We start from the raw sequence: 18359 nt of genomic DNA on the forward strand, positions 1-18359 counted from the left end.
AGTCCATTACAGCTGCATTGCATTTCTGCTTTCTGTAAGCATTTGCATTACAATATAATTATGTGTTATCCTCTGTGTAGTCCAAGGGGTTGGGCTTTGGTTTGGATGCATTTCAAAAAACAACATATGACTTGTGGGTGCTGCAAACTGCTCAGCTCCTGGCCTTTGTGCTCCTGTATAGCTCCTCCCTCCTGAAACTATGTGTGTTTTTCTGTTTTTTTATAAGGTTTGAGAATCCCTTTAAGAAAAGCTATTTGCAGTTTGTAAAAATATTTGAATTCTCACCTTCTTGGTTTCCACCAACTAAAGCTTTGCGTCTGATCTTCTTACAAGCGTCAAGGATGGTTGCACCAATGTATGCTATTTCAGCTCCAAAACGGAAACTCTAAAACACAAATGGAAAAATAATTTTGATACTAAACGTTAATCTATCTTTAGCTAACCCTATAATGCTTTCTAAACTAAACTTTATCTAGCTGATATGTAAATTTTCGAGAGGGGCTACAGGGGCGTGGAGTAGCCTCTCCAGGCAGTGGGAACAGAGGCTATTCCACGCCCCAATAGCTGAGGGAACGAAACATAGACTGTGTGTGCCAAATGGTAAATTATGCGCATGCTGTAAAAAAAACATACCCAGGCGTGATGACATGAATACTCAGAATACTATAGAAGCGGCACCAAAAAAAAAAAACAAACAAAAAAAAAACCGTAGTAGATGTGCCTTATGCAGAATATGTATATAAGGCAGCCAAAGTATACACCAAGAACGATTAAAAAATAATAATAATGAATAAAAAAAACAATCATATGCAAAAAGTGAAAGGAAGATTTATTCAAGTGTACAAATTATGGCTGTACAGAACCAAAGTCAATGAAAATGCAATGACGTGGTGATTAGGTTTGCACCCATACCAGAAATTTCCTTTGAAACACATGTGATCGTTAACGGTCACAAGTGATTTGCCAAGAGAAGCTTTATTGTTTTATGAAAGAGTAGTATATGTGTTGTCCTGGTAATGTTAATATAAAATACTATAATAAATAGTATAATTTAGGGCTCACTTAGACAGGTGTTTTTGAAGTCTGTGTGCTATCCTTTTTTTTTGCTAATGGCAAACGGACCCATAGTTTCCTATGGGTCTGTTCACATGTCCATTTTTTTCACGGATGTACAGACAGGGAAAAAAAAATAAAAATTGCAGAATGTAGACCCCGTACATTCATAAAAGTCAATGGATCCGCAAAAAAAAAAAAAAAATGGACAGCACATGCATGATATCCGTATGCGGAGTGTTTTCTTCTTCAAATGTTGCTAGCCAACCAACTGGGCAGGGCAAGAAGTAGATTAGGAACCCATTGTTTTTTTTTGCGTATGTGAAAAAAAAAAAAAAAAAAAGGATGGCATACGAATGTGAAAAAAAACGCATGCAATATGGTCTGAACACAGAGATCATGTCCACATTTTTTGCAGATGAGTAGCAGACACGCCCATCTGAATGACCACTTATTTTTTGTCTTTTTCTCTTTTAATTTAACTGTATTATATGCTTAAAATATTATCAATAATAATCTCCCTCTCCAGATCCTCTACATATACCAATATATTCAGTATACTCTGTAACAGTGAAGCTCTTAGTTACATGAAATCCTCCCATAGACAAGCACTCAGCCCATAGTCTAATGCATAGAGGCTCTGTCCTGTAGCTCTATGGCAGGTGGAGTGTGGAGGTTGTGGGTTCAAATCCCCCTCTGGGCAAAAAATTATTTAATTGAATTCAATAGAGACTTTGTGTCTGGGGAACCCCTGGGAGATGTAGAGACCATATATGGACAAATTGTAATGTCTCCCTGATGACGTAGTCCCTGCTCTGCAGCTAACCCGACACATCCTGTTCTGCCTTTGAAAGTATCGCATAAGTAGCGAGAGTTTGGTGCATCATGCAACCATAGTGGTGATATGTTTCACGAAGAAAATTCAACCCAAGATACTTAAAGAATATCTACCATTTGATTTCATGCATTATAAACCAAACTGATGCAGAATCTTATCTTGTTTAATCCCCGAGTTGAATAGTAACCAATTAATTTAACAGTATTCATAATAAAAATAACAACTAAGAAACATGAAATAAAACAAAGTTCAGCCCAGATTATGTGATTTTGTGTACGCTTAATACATTTGCTTACATCTTACTTTTCTTGTAGTTTACATATTTGCTTTGATGCGCAGACATTTTCCATGTTGATAGTGCCTGTCTGTTCTGTGATAATGGGAGCATGATTATATGCTCTCATTATAGCTATAGATTATTATACATTATTAAAGATTATAGCTATACATATTAACTAGATTAAGTCCATCTTGGTTTAGAAAGCATTACAGGCAGTCCCCGGGTTACATACAAGATAGGGTCTGTAGGTTTGTTCTTAAGTTGAATTTGTATGCAAGTCGCAACTGTATATTTTATCATTGTAACCCCAGCCAAATTTTTTTTGGTCTCTGTGACAATTGGACTTTAAAAATGTTGGATTGTCATAAAATCCAGGATTAATAATAAAGCTTCATTACAGACACCTGTGATAACTGTTACATCTGATTATTGTAGCCTAGGACTAAAGCACAATAAATTACCAATATCCAGAGGTCCGTTTGTAACTAGGGGTCGTATGTAAGTCGAGTGTTCTTAAGTAGGGGACCGCTTGTATAGGATTAGCTAAAGATAGATTTCTGATGGTAGGTTTCCTTTAGGGGACACAATAAAGGAGAAGCATGGAGTACATATAGAACTTACCTGTGTAAGATAAAATATGTGAGTGTGGGGTACCTCACAAAGAGCATTTACAGCGCCACGGAAAGTGTAGATCTGCTGATGTGGATCTCCTACAAAGATTTTCCCACATTTCTGGGAGAGGACAACCTCCATTATAGCTACAAAAAAAAGCAATAACATTTTATAAATGTCACTTCAATTGAGCCATGGATTCATTTGTGGAAATCCTGTCCATAAAACAGGATTGCAATCTACTCACAAGGTGTACAGTCTTGCGCTTCGTCTACAAATATAGCATTATAAATGGAGAGATCTGGCCTACGGAGCTGCCACAACTTCAGATACCCTGTAGAAATATAAACAAATAAATGTAACAAAAATATATCTTCTAAGGCTCTATTCACACATGTTGGACATGAAACAAAATATGAAACCCTCACTAAAATCAATGTCTAATCCAATCATTCACGCCTATGATTGGGTTTTTGAAATCCCATTCACTGGCAACAAAAAATGATTGGCTATGTAAAAAAAAAAAATGCCATGAAACCCGGCCATCCACTGACACTGTGTAAACCTGTTTCTTTACCTTAGTAACATATAGTTAAGACTAGATTTGCTTCTCACCATCATGTGTCATTTTGTAAGCGTATTCACGAGTTTCTTCCAGACTTTGCATCTTTTTCCATATTTTGTCTGCTTCTCTGACAGCAAACTATAATGAAATGCAAACAAATTAGTGCACGGGTGTAGTTTCCTACACGGCAGAGGATCCAGAAAACTTTGACTTTAGCCGTAGGCTACAATAAACAGCTGTAACACTAATAAAAGGTGTTTGTAATTAAGCTTTATTGTTAATCATGGTTCTTATGACAACCCATCATTTTTAAAATCCAATTGTCACAGAGACCAATAACAGTTCCGACTTGCACACAAGCTCAACTTAAGAACAAAATCTACAGAACCTATCTTGTACCTAACCCGGGGACTGCCTATACAGAGGCTGTGGTTTATAGGAAAGATATTCAAGTTCTTTATCTAGCCATCCACCACTCTTTTTAAGCCAAAGGGTAGTAAATGGCTACTCTTAGTATTGATGAACTAACTGATCTATTCACCAGATGGATATGGATGTTGTGTTGGCCATCTGATGTGTTTGAACTTCCACCATCGGATGACGTGGACTCAAACATTGCTGAAGATTCTCTTGCAATGAAATAGTGTACAGATATCTCACATGTAGATTTTCATATGAGGGAGGTAAAGTAATCCTGTAAATTTTACAAGCTTTATTTTTAGTAGCTGTTTTTTAGCAGTAGCTTTCTCTCTCTGAAATTACAAAAACATAGAAGAAGCCTTATTAACAAAAAAACGCCCGTAACGTGATGTATTTTTCTTGGTAAAAAAAACCTGCAAAAATGTTTGCACAAAAATTTTTGACAATTATACGCCAAGAAGCTACATAGGACTAGTGATAAATCGCCCCCTATAAGTTTGTTCTTAAGTTGAATTTGTATGTAAGTCGGAACAGGTATATTTTATAATTGTAACGTAAGACTACATTTTTTTTTGTCCCTGTGACAATTAGATTTTCAAAACTTTAGGTTCGTATTGGAACAAGGATCAACAATAAAGCTTAACTACAGCCACCTTATAGCTGATCATTGCAGCCTGGGACTAAAGAATAGCATCCAAAAGTCACCTAATACCCTGCCCCCACACTTAAACATACACAAAAAAAAATTTTAAAAGTGCGCAAACCGGTTAATGACTTTTTCCTTGTTTTTTAGAGAAAGGAACAAAGGGAGTAGCACCAAGTTTAAACTTACTTTAGTCTGATTTATGAGGGGTCCAACAGTTTTTTAATTTTGCACAAGCATGTGCCCTGTTACTCCATTTATCAGAATACTGGATATTTCATGAGCAGTGCACGGCAGCCTCAGTATAAGAATGTACATGTTCGTGAAAGGGCCCATGTATGACCGCGCTGTTTGGGGGACTCCTTGCAACATTCACATGTTGTGCCTTATCCATTTGATCTATGCCACAATAAGGTCATATATATTAGAGTCCCAGGACAGACAAGGAGTCCCCCCTCTCCTTGCCCAAACTGGTCTCCTGCAACTTCATATAGAATGTCCCAGGATTACATACTTCAGCATACCTCACTACTGGCAGAGTTAGTAAATTTTGTCCCGGGTTTTTTGCCCTGGGGTATTTGAAACTGTTTGATGTAATAGGAGACCTTACATTTGACTATACGGTGTACTCTGCACGTATATGCTTATTAATCTGACCAATGTTGCTATATGTCCCAGGAAATCCTTTTAACAGAAAATATACCTGTATAACTAATATTGCACAAATTTTTGAATTACTTAATACAACAAAGATCTCTAAAAGATAAAACACAGGTACCTGTTTATCCTGTGATTTCACCATTTCATTTTCACCACGGTTATTCTTGCACCATATAGGAACATGTTCTCTATCAATTGTTTCGTCAGCAGAAGCAAAAAAATTCTCCAGAGTTTTAACTACAAGTTTTGCTTTGATGAAACCAGCTTCTCCTTCTGGAAGAACAAAGTTAACTGTATATGAAGTAAGCTTGGAGGGGTTCAGCTTCTTTCTTTGTTGATAACTAAAAAAAATAAAAAGGGTTTTCACATATTTAATAAATACCTATACAAAAATGAAAAGAAACTTAAACCCATAGTGACGCGGCCTGAAAAGGCTCTAATGACCATGGATTTTTTTAGCAAATTTTTGTACGTGGCGATTTAAGGGCCATAACTTCTTTTTTATGTGTACTACCTTAAAATGTGTTTTTTATTGCATTTTTAGTTTTATTTGGGATTAAACGTGGAAAAAAGGCTTACCGTAAATATTTTTTTTTTCAATTTCCAAATGAACCCAAAACGAACACTATTAATGAATTTCCTATTTTGTTTTGGTCATTTTGATAAATAATATGTATAGTCTAGTTTTTTGTAGTATAGTGGGGGGATTTTAAAAATCACGTTTGGAATTTTTTCCCCCTTTCCAGTACAGGCAGTCCCCGGGTTACGTACAAGATCGGTTCCATAGGTCTGTTCTTAAGTTGAATTTGTATTTAAGTCGAAACTGTATATTTTATAATTGTAGTTCCAGTCAAAATTTTGATAATTGGAGTTTCAAAATTTTTTGCTGTAATGGGGCCAAAGATGATCAATAAAGCTCCATTGCAGACACCTTACAGCTGATCATTGCAGCCTGGGACTATAGTAAAGCATTCAGAGACATTCACCAGTGTCGGGTGTCCAGAGTCGGGTGTCCTTAAGTAGGGGACCGCCTGTATATGGCATGGAATATTAAATACGGTCACAAGGAAGTACAATTTAATACATGCAGTACAAATGAACTTCTACAGCTCTGTACACACTAAAATAGTGGATTTTTAAAGGAGGGGAGCAAAAAAATGGAATAGATAAAATGAAAAAGGCATCAGTGGGAAGGGGATAAACCATATCTTTAGAATCACACTGCTGGGATCTACCCAGCAGCATTAAAGGTTAATCTACCACTAAACAAGTGGTACATTTATTCAATTTTTTTTTTGTTTTGTAGCATTAAATTTTACGGTTTCATTTAACATTTATTTAAAGCTCACATGAGGTCTAATCATTTGATTTTAGTTATGTATACTACAACATTTAGTGTAGTGTATCAAGCATGGGTGCCTGGCAGGGTAGAATAGAGCAGTGATTTTCAACCTGTGTGCCGTGGCACACTAGTGTGCCGCGACACATGGTCGGGTGTGCCGCGGGGAAATTTCCCCAAACTATGGTGCCCCCTGTGTTTTGTTTCCCGGCAATGCGCCGCGATGCGCAGTCACGGCTTCTTACAATGTAGGAGACGTGTACAATAACACATGCACAAGCTTTGAACCTCGTGCGACAAAATGATGTCACCAAGGCCGGCGCATCATCCTGAGAGCGGAGAGACTCCCGCAATTGCCCACCACCAAGGTAATGCCCACCAATAATGCTGACTATATGAGCTTTTGCCTGAGTATATGAACTGTTGGCAAAATACTCAGCATATGAGCTGGTACTTGTAGTACTCCAGCAGTATACTGCATATAACAATGAGAAATACTATAGTCATGAGGCTGGAGTACTACAAGTAGCAGCTCATATGCTGAGTATATGAGCTGGCACTTGTACTCTGGTCTCATGGCCATAGTACTTCTCATTGTACTCCTTTATTTTGCAGTATATGAGCCACATAATATTCAGCACCATATACTAAAAACAGGGAGAAACTGAGAACTGTTGAGGAAGAGCTTTGTGTGTGTCTTTCCACCATTCCTGCCAGGATATCCCTTTTGTGTTTATCGAAACAGGCCCAGGTTTCCCAATGAGTGAGTAAAATAAATTTAGAATCTATATTATTAACTATATGTATAATATGACTGTTTTAGTGCTATTTTGGTTGGTGGTGTGCCCCAGGATTTTCTAAGTATAAAAAGTGTGCCGCGGCTCAAAAAAGGTTGAAAATCACTGGAATAGAGTGTGTACTAGATAGAAAGTAGTTATTCCCACATTCCCAGATATTCGAGCACTGGTAAACTTACAGTTTTCCTGTCTGTTGATAGGCCAATGAGTGGAAAGTTTTGCATACAACATTCTTGGGAAAAAGCTGGTAAGCATGGTTCGCAATTGATTTGTTAAATGTTGCATACAAAAAGCGTAGGCGAGGTCTTCTCTCTGCATATTTAACCCCTTAACGCTGAAGCCACTTTTCACCTTCCTGACACGGACCATTTTTTAAAATCTGACATGTGTCTATTTAAGTGGTTATAACTTTGGAACGCTTTAACATATCCAGTTGATTTTGAGATTGTTTTTTCGTGACACATTGTACTTCATGCTGGTTGAGAAATTTAATAAATATATTTAGTATTTATTTATGAAATAAATGGAAATTTGGCAAAAATTTTGAAAAAAACAATGTTTCCAAATTCAAAATTTTCTACTTTTTGGAAAGTTGGTCATAGCACTAAAATAACTTGATAACTAACATTTTCCATATGTCTGCTTTAACTTGGCATCATTTTTCAAACATCTTTTCCTTTATTTTGGATGTTAGGAGGCTTATAACTTTAGGTGCAATTTTTCAGATTTTCACGAAAATCATCAAAACCTACTTTTGGAGGGTCAATTTAGTTAGAAGTGACTTTATAAGGCCCACATGACAGAAACCCCCCACAAATGACACCATTTTAGAAACTACACCCCTCAAAATATTCAAAACAACCTTTGGGAATTTTGTTAACCCTTTGAGCGTTTCATGAGCGTGAAAGATAAATGAAAGTGAAATTAGAGAAATGTAATTTTATCTTACTATAGATTCATTGAACACTAAAATTTGCACCTTCACAATGGGTTAAAAAGGAAAATGCATTTTACAATGTTGAGGGCAATTCCTCTTGAGTATGCCAATACCCATTTTGTCACTGTACCCTGCTGTACGGGCACAGGGGGGCACTAGGAATGGAAAGAGCGTTGTTTCGTTTTTGCAGGGCAAATATGGCTGAAAAAGTTTACATGTGTCAGGATGCATTTGGAGAGCCATAGTGGTACCAAAACAGAGGAAAGCCCCAACAAGAGACACCATTTTGGAAAGTACACCCCTTGGAGAGTTTAGCAACGTGTAATTTGTGTATTTTCCCCAACAGGTGTTTGATTCAATTAGGCCCCAAAAGGGAAAAAAGGTGAAAATTTTCTCAAAAAAGTCACTTTTACCCCAAATTTTTGTAAGCCACAAGGGATAAAAGATGAAACAACCCCATAAATGTGTAAAACTATTTCTCCTAAGCACAGAACTGCACCACTTTTGCATATAAAGTGTTGTATGGGTGCACAGTAGGGCTCAGAAGGGAAAGAGGGGCTTTGGCCTTTTAGAAGCCAGATTTGACAATCATCCTTTACATGTGTCAGGATGCATTTGGAGAGCCCTAGTGGTACCAAAACAGAGGGGAACCCCAACAAGTGTCACCATTTTGGAAAGTGCACCCTTTGGAGAATTCAGCAAGGTGTAATATGTGTATTTTCCCCTACAGGTGTTTGCTTCAATTAGGTCCCTAAAAGGAAAAAGGTGAACATTTTCCCAAAAAAGTCACTTTTACGGCTAATTTTTGTATCCCATAAGGCATTAAAGATGAAACAACCCCAAAAAATGTGTACTAGCATTTCTCCCGAGTATAAAATTGCCCCACACATGCAAATAAAATGTTGTATGGGTACGCAGTGAAGCTCAGAAGGGAAAGAGGGGCGTTGGCCTTTTAGAAGCCAAATTTGACAGACATCCTTTACATGTGTCAGGATGCATTTAGAGAGCCGTAGTGGTACCAAAACAGAGGGGAACCCCAACAAGTGTCACCATTTTGGAAAGCACACCCCTTAGAGAATTTAGCAAGGTGTAATATGTGTATTTGTCCGTAAAGGTTTTTGATTTAATTAGGACTTAAATAGATAAAAGGTGAACATTTTCTTATAAAGGTCATTTTACTCCTAATTTTATATAGCCACAAGGGATAAAAAAATGTAATTACCCCTCAAAATGTGTAAAGCTATTTCTCTCGAGTGTAGAAGTACCCCACATGTGTATATAAAATGTTGTATGGGCGCACAGTAAAAGGAAAGGGGAATGTTTGCCTTTTAGAAGCCAAATTTGACAGAAATGTTTGACATGCATTTGGAGAACCCTAGTGGTATAAAACAGAGAAGAATCCGAAAAGTGACCCTAATCTTTGAATGCACACCCCTTAGAGAATTTTGCAATGTGTAATATATGTATTTGCCCCTACAGGTGAATGATCCAATTAGGCCCGAATCATTAAAAAGGTGAAAATTTTCCTATAAATGTAACTTTACCCCTAATTTATGTAAGCCACAAGGGATAATATATTAAATAACCCCAAAAAAGGTGTAAAACTATTTCTCCCGAGTGTAGAAGTACCCCACATGTGCATATAAAATGCTTTATGGGCGCACAGTAGAGGAAAAGAGGGATGTTTGTCTTTTAGAGGCCAAATTTGTAAGAAATCCTTCACATGTGTCAGGATACATTTGGAGAGCCGTAGTGGTACCAAAACAGAGGAAAACCCGAAAAGTGACCCTAATTGTTGAATGTACACCCCCTGGGGAATATAGCAAGGTGTAATATGTGGTGTAGTGTAATACACGTGGTGAAATGAGCATTTTGAACATATAGGTGGTTTCCAAATATGATGTGCAATGGAGTCCAAGATGGAAATTGCAATTATTTCTGGAAAGTTCAGTGCCCGTTATGTGGCGCCCATTATGTGGCTCCCGTTATGTGGCGCCCCTTATGAAATAATGGAGGGGTATAGGGAGCAACGGGACATAACAGTTGTTATTATTCATTTTACCGAAATTAATTCACAATAGGTTGGGCGTGAATTGTGAATGTGTTGCGTATAAGGAGGTGGAATATACCAAGGGACCAACTAAACTTTTGTCACTCTGGAGGTGTCGCAGGTCTCTTAGTAGTATGTGGTGTCCATCCTAACTTCTCTTTTGGAACAGACTCTTTATTGAGTCCTACCATTAGAAGCAGCAGAATTCACCGGGAAAATGCTGTCCTGGCAAAACACAGGAACATCTAAACCAGAGGTACTGGGGCTCCGTCCTTCTTGTCCCAATATTAGTTTCCTAATATCTTCCTCTTGAAAACAGAGAAATGATACGGCAGGACGTGCACATTGGAACAGCTCGTAAGAGTTGTACACCATAATCTGTACGTTGTGCACGGCCAGCGCTTTTGTACCAAATCTTTGTTTTAGTAGGGAAATTATCGCCAAGTGTTGCTCTTATTCACCCTAGCGATGCCCATTGTGACGAATATTGCTGTTTTTGGCTGGACCAAATCGACCAGCAAATAGCGGCAAACATGGACAGAGGGGGGCAACAAAACCCCTCTGGACCGCAAGGCAAAATTGGTGGATGTCAGGAACAGCCGCCACCCTGCCCTGATCACTGTGTCTACAGACATGGTGATCGGTATTACTGACGTAATAAGTAAATTCGCTGCTATCGGCTCGTCTGAATTTATGAGCCAGTAGCAGCGATAATAAACTGGGGGTGTGTGGGGGGGACGTAACCCTTCTGGTCCATCGGGCAGGATGGATGGCTGTCAGGAACAGCCGCCGTCTTACCCCGATCAGTGAACAGCCGCCGTCTTACCCTGACCGGTGTTGGAAAGTCACTACCCGCCGCACCGTTCTATAACAACGCTCGTTGGGAATAGGCTATACAATCTTTATTTATTTTTTAAGCAATTTAGACAAATAAGGGCTTATTTTTTGCGAGACGAGATGCACTGTAAAAAAAAATTAATTTTAGTGGGTTTTTAGCTTATTGAAGAAATTTTATTAACTTTTTATGTGTGGAGGAAAATAAAATCATCAATTCTTGTTTTGGATTTTTAGCATTTTTTTGGGGGGTTGTTCACTGTAGCATAACAATAATATATTATCTTTATTCTACGGATCACTACGATTACGGTGATACCTCATTTATATAGTTTTATTTTTATTTGTCCAATTTTATTGAAGGAAAACTAGAATAGAAAAAATTGCATTTGTTTTAGTATTGCCATTTTTATAGTGGCATAATTATAGTATTTTTTGGTTTACGGAGCTGGTTGTAAGCTTATTTTTTGCGTGACAAGTTGCTCTTTTTATTGGTATCATTTTGGTGCTTGTAACTTTTTCGGATCACTTTTTAGAACATTTTTTGTAAAGCAATTTGATTAAAAGTTTAAATTTTTGGCAAGTTTTTGGGTTTTTTTTTTTACCACGTTCACCGAGCGGGTCCAATTATGATTAGGATTTATTGTACAGATTGTTACGGACGCGGCGATACCAAATAAGTGGGGTTTTTTCGTGATTTAGTGTTTTTTATACTTTATTACTTGTGTAAAGGGAAATGTGGTGTTTGGGGGGACTTTCACTTTCTTTTATTATTTATTTTTATTTAAAAAAAACTTTATTTATTTATTTTTCCTTTTTTTACAGGTAATGACATCTAAGCTTGAACAAGTGATCTTCTGATCACTTGTTCAAGCTTTTTTACAGGTTACACAGTGCAATACAGATGTATTGCACTGTGTAATGTAAGACACTGAGCATGCTGCGCATGCCCAGTGTCTTACAGCCGGGTCCTGCCAGAAGGCAGGGACCCGGCACCGAGAGGAGGATCGCGCAGCCCCGGGCACCGGCAGTCCCGGGGCTGCGATCGGAGGAGCGGACCCCCCCGGTAAGCGCCGCGGGGGGGTCCGATTCAAGTTTAAATAACTTTAAATGCCTCTAACACGCCGCGGTCAGCGCGACCGCGGCGTGTTAGGGGTTAACACCCGCGATCGGAGAAATCTCCGATCGCGGGTGTTAGAGGCGGGTGTCAGCTATAACATATAGCCGACACCCGCAGCTTCTGGCCCCGGCTCCGTTCAGGAGCCGGGGCCAGAAGCTTGACGTAATAGTACTGCATTTTGCGGGAACGCACCTCCCGCGATGCAGTACTATTACGTCAAATGTCGGGAAGGGGTTAATAAGAGTTGAGGTTTTCCCAGTACCTAAACAGAGCATAATAAATGACAAAAAATACAATGGAAACAGCAATAAAAATATTATAAATAAAAAAATAGAAATAACTGTACTGCCCTGTGAGAATTAACAGAAACTTAACTTCACCTTCTTTATTAAGAGCGGACCATTACTTTTTGTTTCATGGCTGAAAAACGCAGTAATATGTTTAAGGGTGCATTCACACATGGGGGACATTTACTATGGCGTTTCTGGCAGATTTATGGTGCTCTCACCGCATGTTCTGCTCTCCAACGTATTTATTAGATGGCGGTGCCAGAAAAATTGACCTTTTCCGCCTGCTCCGAAAAGGGTCGTGGCTTTGGTGGAATGGAAACCGCTTCCATTAACACGATGTTAATGCATGGTGCATGTTAACGGTTGTGTTTTGTAAATGAAAACGTTAATATCAATTTAATTAGGCAAATCTCTTTAGCAGTTTCAGTAAAAGCGCTAAAAGCCTTGTGTGAATGCACACTTATTATCTTTGTTGTGTGTTCCCTCCTACTACTAAAGGTGCGTTCACACGTTCAGTTTTTCAGATGCAGTTTTCAATGTCCAAACCAGGAGTGGAGTGAAAAGAGGGAAGGAGTAGCATCACTCAATGATATATTCTCACCTATTATGATCCTCACCTGCTTTTGGTTTTGAAAACTGCATCAGAAAAAGTGAAAGTTTGAACCCACCATTAGTAAGAAATGATGAGTAGTACGGTATACCTCGTTTGATTGCTCATGTGCTCCTGATTAATTTACCCTCAATCTTTTTCACCCATTTAACCGATTCACCACTGCCATACCACTATTAAATATCTTAATCGAACATGCCCTGTGCATTAATAGATGTTATGACGGTGGCCTATTTCTAATGGTTATATCTTCTGAACCGATAAAAAGAACTGGAGATATCCAGTTAAAAGGTAATATTAAAAAAATAAAAATAAAAAAATAAACTAGAGAACTTACACATAGTTGCAGGCACCATGATGTGGTCATCTTCTTATACTTGTTATTGTAATCTCCTTCCTTCTAAAAGCACTTTTTAAAATTATGCTAATGAGTCAGGAGAACTCTACCCTAGGTCCCCTGTGCTGTAGCTTCACAGGCTGTTACACTATCTCCGCTCCCCCTCTGCTTCCTCCCTCTTTCTGCTGTAATCTCAAAACAGCAGAGGATGAATGTACTTGTATTTTGTACTTGGTAACAGGTCCCTTTGCAAACTTGAATGTAGACCTGTAACCTTTTAGCCAAACTGGACACATTTATATCACTGGGGCTAGAGGTGGACTCTACATGTACAAAATCAAGCTTGATAAACCCAGGTCATAGATCCAGAGTGACTATGCTGTATTTTTTTACTCTGCACTATTTACTTTGCATTAGATTTTGACCAGCATGTTTGGATATAAAATGCTCACCACAACCCCAGATAAATTCTTTGAGGGGTCTAGTTTCCAAAATGGTGACATCTTTGGGGGGGGTTTCTATTGTAGGGTTACTTCAAGGGGCTCTTCAATTACAGTGTGGCACCACAAAACATTTGCAGCCAAATTGGCCTTCCAAAAACGCAATAGTACAAACTCTGTTTTGGACATCGCTGTTCGACAAAGCAGCAGTTGATATCCACATGTCTGGTATTGCCATACTCGGAAGAAGCAGGGTAAAAATTTTGGGATGTAGATTTATCTCAAATTCCTTCTGAATGTGTCCATTTTAGGGCGAATTGAGAAAAATCGTGCTCAAAATTTGAAATTTCAAATCCATTTCTTTTTGCTTCCGGAAAACTAATTAATTAGAGGGTTAATAGACTTCTTAGATGCCGATTTAAATAGGTTGAGATGTTAAGTTTGTAAAATGGTGTTACATGTGGGGGTATATAGTAGAAAATTTTCCAAATTTCAAGAAAATCTGAGAAGTTACTACTAAAACTTCAAACCTTCTCACATCCGTAAAAAATTGAAAACTTAAAACAAATAGTCTTACATTTGAAAATTGTAATTTTTCCCCCAAAATTTTTGAATTTTTACCCCCCCCCCCAAAAAGGAACGGATCACCAAAATGACACTTAACACAAACTACAATGTCTCACGAGAAAACAATCTCAAAATCACAGGGATATCTTAAAGTGTTGAAAAGTTATTACCACAGGAAGAGACACTGGTCAAATTTCTAAAAAAAAAGGACCGAGCCTTAACGTACAAACAGGCTGCGTCCTTCAGGAGTTAAAAATGCTTTCGCTTTCAGATCGTTTGAAAACAGTCCAAGAATGCACTACGTGGCAGCACGCTAAGGTGGATCTTTTTTCCAGTATTGTGCTCAATTTTTACTGATATACAGGCAGTCCCCGGGTTACATACAAGATAGGTTGCGTAGGTTTGTTCTTAAGTTAAATTTGTATGCAAGTCGAAACTGTATATTTTATAATTGTAGATCCAGACAAAAAAAATTTCTGCCACAGTGACAATTGGAGTTCAACAATTTTTGCTGTAATGGGACCAAGGATTATCAATAAAGCTTCATTACAGACACCTTACAGCTGATCATTGCAGCCTGGGACTAAAGTTATACCATCCAGAGACTTCACCAGAGGTCACAGTGGGCAGAGGGGTCTGTCTGTAACTAGGGGTCGTCTGTAAGTCGGGTGTCCTTAAGTAGAGGACCACCTGTATATATATTTTATAATATAATCTGATTACTGCATTTACTGACTGTACTAGTTTACACTTGCAAGGGCACCACAATTAATGCTGTATAGTCTGACACATTCTGTATAGTTCAATACTAGTCTTATGTTTTAGTAGGAGTTTTAAATAAATAGGTGGTGTGGCAATTCCATTTTGGGGCGTCTACCAAACTGGTCCTTAGTGACATATTTGAAGACAAAACATGGATGGGCTCTGGAAACACCCTGCATAACTCTTATGACTCATTAGCATAATTGATGATTTTAGAAGGAAGGAGGCCATGGATTATAAATATATGATTACCACAGCTGTGGATCTATGAGTAAGTGTTATACTTTATTTTGAAGGTAGACTTCCTTTAAACTCTAAAGTGATTCTTCCATTCAGTGCACCATTAAAGGTCTTCTAACTCTTGAGAACGGATGGCCTTTCCATAACATTTACTATTTTACATGGGTAAAATGCAATTTCTGGCATCTTACCAGCTATTTGACAAGGCACTCTTACAAATGTGGCGTCATCCTCAATGTTCAGATGGAATGGTGACACTGTCCCTATAACTACTAACTTTATGTAGCAAATGTTACTAATATAGTAATGCTCTGTCCAGGTGAGTGAAACCACATCAACACCCAAAGTTGCTGCAATGAGAAGCATGGCATCCCCAGCAGGGATAGCAATGGCACACCATGTTAATAATGAAGAGGTCATGTTGGAAGCTGTATGGAATTCACTGATCTACAATTCATGGCATATCAATTATTAAATACTTTTCCCTTACATTTACAACTTGCAAAGCATTCTAGTAGTAGCTGAAAAAAACAAAGACAACAGTGACCGTCACTGAAAAGAAAAGACAGAGATGCTGACATAAGTCTTATGCCAGATAAGTACGGTAGATCACTTTATATAAACAAAAGATTACTGTCATAATCTCACACTTTAAAATACTAGTGCAAACTGTAAATATAAATACTTTAAAGAAAATCTCCCATCAAAATCAAGCATTATAAACTCATAGATCCAGGCACAGTGACTGTGGTAATCTTATATTCATTATCCATGGCATTATTCCTTCAAAATGAACTTATACATACTGAGGGGCTCTGGAAGCACACCCCAGAGCTCTTCAAGCACATTAGCATAGTAGATTTTGATGGTATATTTTCTTAAAATTTTCTAAAGTTACTTTAAACCTGAACACTGGGCTATGATATACTTAATGATTGTATTTTCTTACCTGCAAAAGCCATGATTTTAACAACTTGCCCATCTTGAATATTGTGGTTTACAATCTGTTGCTGTTCATTTGTAAGACTGAAGGTTGGTTTATGTCTACATTTTAAAAACAAGCAAATCAGAATACAAAACAAAAGTTAATTTTTACTTTATTTTTAAATCAATTAAGAAGGGGTGGGAAATAAAATGTGGATGGTCTGGGTCCTCCAGAGAATATTTTTAATTCTTTCTGCTCTAGCTTATATATAAGGAAGCCAAATAGGGCATTTAACCCCTTTGAGACCAAAGGAAATGTGTGGGAATTCAACACCTGCTTCAATGGTCACTCTGGTCTGTTCAGATAGCTGAACTATATAGATACTGTGCATCCCATTGGTTATAAGCCAAGTTCACGCCTGCATCTGGGCTTTCTGTTACACTCGCCGTTCAAGGATAGTGTAAAGGAACTAAAAAGGGAAGGTTTTCCCGTTCATCTTAGACTTTAAAGAACCTTCTGTTATCTTCTGTCACACGTCCGTTACTAAAAAAAGACAAGGGTTCCTTTGCTTTTATATCCTGCTATTAATAACCAAATGGGTCTTGGAACCTGATGAACACAGATGTGACCGTAGCCTTATACTGAGGAAAAGTCCTTTAAAATACTTGTAAATTAGAACAATGGCACACCAAAATCGGCTTATTATTTACATCAATTTGGAACACTGCAGTACAGACCTTGTATTTTCATGGGATTGAATTTTCTGCTGTGAGCCGCTGTTCTCCAGAAGATATAGACTATAGAATATATTATAATGGATTCTGAGAAAGAAGGAAACAGTGCAAACGATCAACAAATGACATTGAGTAAAGTTTGTACAAAAGTAAATTATCCATTAAGGATTGTTGTAAGGGTATACATACTCATTTGCTTTACGTACACTATAATATAAAGTCTACGAATATAAAGAAAAACATGGCTTTGGCACACCCACTCAACCTCTGGACCCACTATTCAAGTGTTAGCGGGCCAGTGTCTACTTCAGTGTTTTCTTTTTTACTTTACTAGGGTGATCACTGCAGGTACCAACTCTAGCAAAACATTGACCTTAGCTGTGACCTTAAAACATTTGGATCATGACTGACCTCAGCCATGACTAGCCTTTTGTAAAGAGATGTCCACTGTTTGGGACAAGTTACTGCTGTAGCCAAACGCATCAATGCAACAGGAGTCAGCGCTAGAATGAAGGATGCAGATGTTTAAAAACTATATATATGATATACACAGTGATACATACCCACATAGTATGATAATGAACTTGCATAAATGTTTGTTAAAAGATATCGTAGCAATCTGGAAGGTTTGAAATACGAAGGATAATTATACCTATTGGAGATGAGAATCTTCTGCTCTCTCATTGCAAAGAGTAAGGTCGCCAAACAGTATAGTGCTTCCATGACTTCGGCAAGTCGTAGAGGCGATTGCAAATGTTGCAGGCATCTCATGAGCCTCTGGTTATCACCTAGGCTGGTTGATAAAAGAACGATAACTGCCAGCACTGCCCAAGGGTCGACATTCTGCTGTAATACACAAAAAAGAAGAAAAATTGTTGTCAACTAAAAAGTAGTGATCATGCGAGATACAATGCATACAAAAATTAGCAAAATGGCGATTTGGACATTTGGGCGCTATTTTCTGTTACAGGGTCAACACAGGGAAAAACAGTTTTTATATTTTGATAGATCGGGCCTTTTGGGATGCAGTGCTACCCAACAGGTTTATGATTTTTCTTTTTGAACTTTTAGATTTTCATATATTATATATTTTTTACTATTTACTATCTAATGCTACTTAAACCCTTTAGTGCCTGACCGATTCTGCCTTATACTGCAATTCTGCAGTACATGGCAGCTTTGCTAGTGATCTTTGTTTTGCTAGTGAAAGCTGGAGGCAGACGCTTGGAAATCAGGCTGAATGACAGGCCTGGGAGTCTAGTATAAAATATAGTAACCGATCGCGGCCTCCCAAATACCTCACAGG

At 38.0% G+C, this 18359-nt stretch overlaps 2 protein-coding genes across 9 annotated transcripts in view; one reads left to right on the forward strand and one right to left on the reverse strand.

Annotated features, from left to right (window-relative positions):
- Positions 1-18359, forward strand: part of ANKRD16 (ankyrin repeat domain 16) — a 92379-nt gene that overhangs the window by 26046 nt on the left and 47974 nt on the right. The gene's annotated exons all lie outside the window — the stretch shown is intronic.
- Positions 1-18359, reverse strand: part of FBH1 (F-box DNA helicase 1) — a 49137-nt gene that overhangs the window by 21519 nt on the left and 9259 nt on the right. For 5 of the 8 annotated variants that reach the window (XM_072147449.1, XM_072147446.1, XM_072147445.1 and 2 more), the window contains 10 exons: positions 17706-17899; positions 17057-17140; positions 16344-16438; positions 12383-12410; positions 7387-7527; positions 5190-5412; positions 3399-3486; positions 3031-3117; positions 2793-2929; positions 286-385 (listed from right to left, as the gene is read on the reverse strand). In XM_072147449.1, the coding sequence (XP_072003550.1) occupies positions 286-385; positions 2793-2929; positions 3031-3117; positions 3399-3486; positions 5190-5412; positions 7387-7527; positions 12383-12410; positions 16344-16438; positions 17057-17140; positions 17706-17899 (1177 nt within the window). The remainder of the gene's footprint in view (positions 1-285; positions 386-2792; positions 2930-3030; positions 3118-3398; positions 3487-5189; positions 5413-7386; positions 7528-12382; positions 12411-16343; positions 16439-17056; positions 17141-17705; positions 17900-18359) is intronic. The other 3 variants (XM_072147451.1, XM_072147444.1, XM_072147450.1) reach the window with 2 other exon arrangements.

The sequence above is a fragment of the Engystomops pustulosus genome, chromosome 4, assembly GCF_040894005.1.
Source record: "Engystomops pustulosus chromosome 4, aEngPut4.maternal, whole genome shotgun sequence".
Taxonomy (NCBI): domain Eukaryota; kingdom Metazoa; phylum Chordata; class Amphibia; order Anura; family Leptodactylidae; genus Engystomops; species Engystomops pustulosus.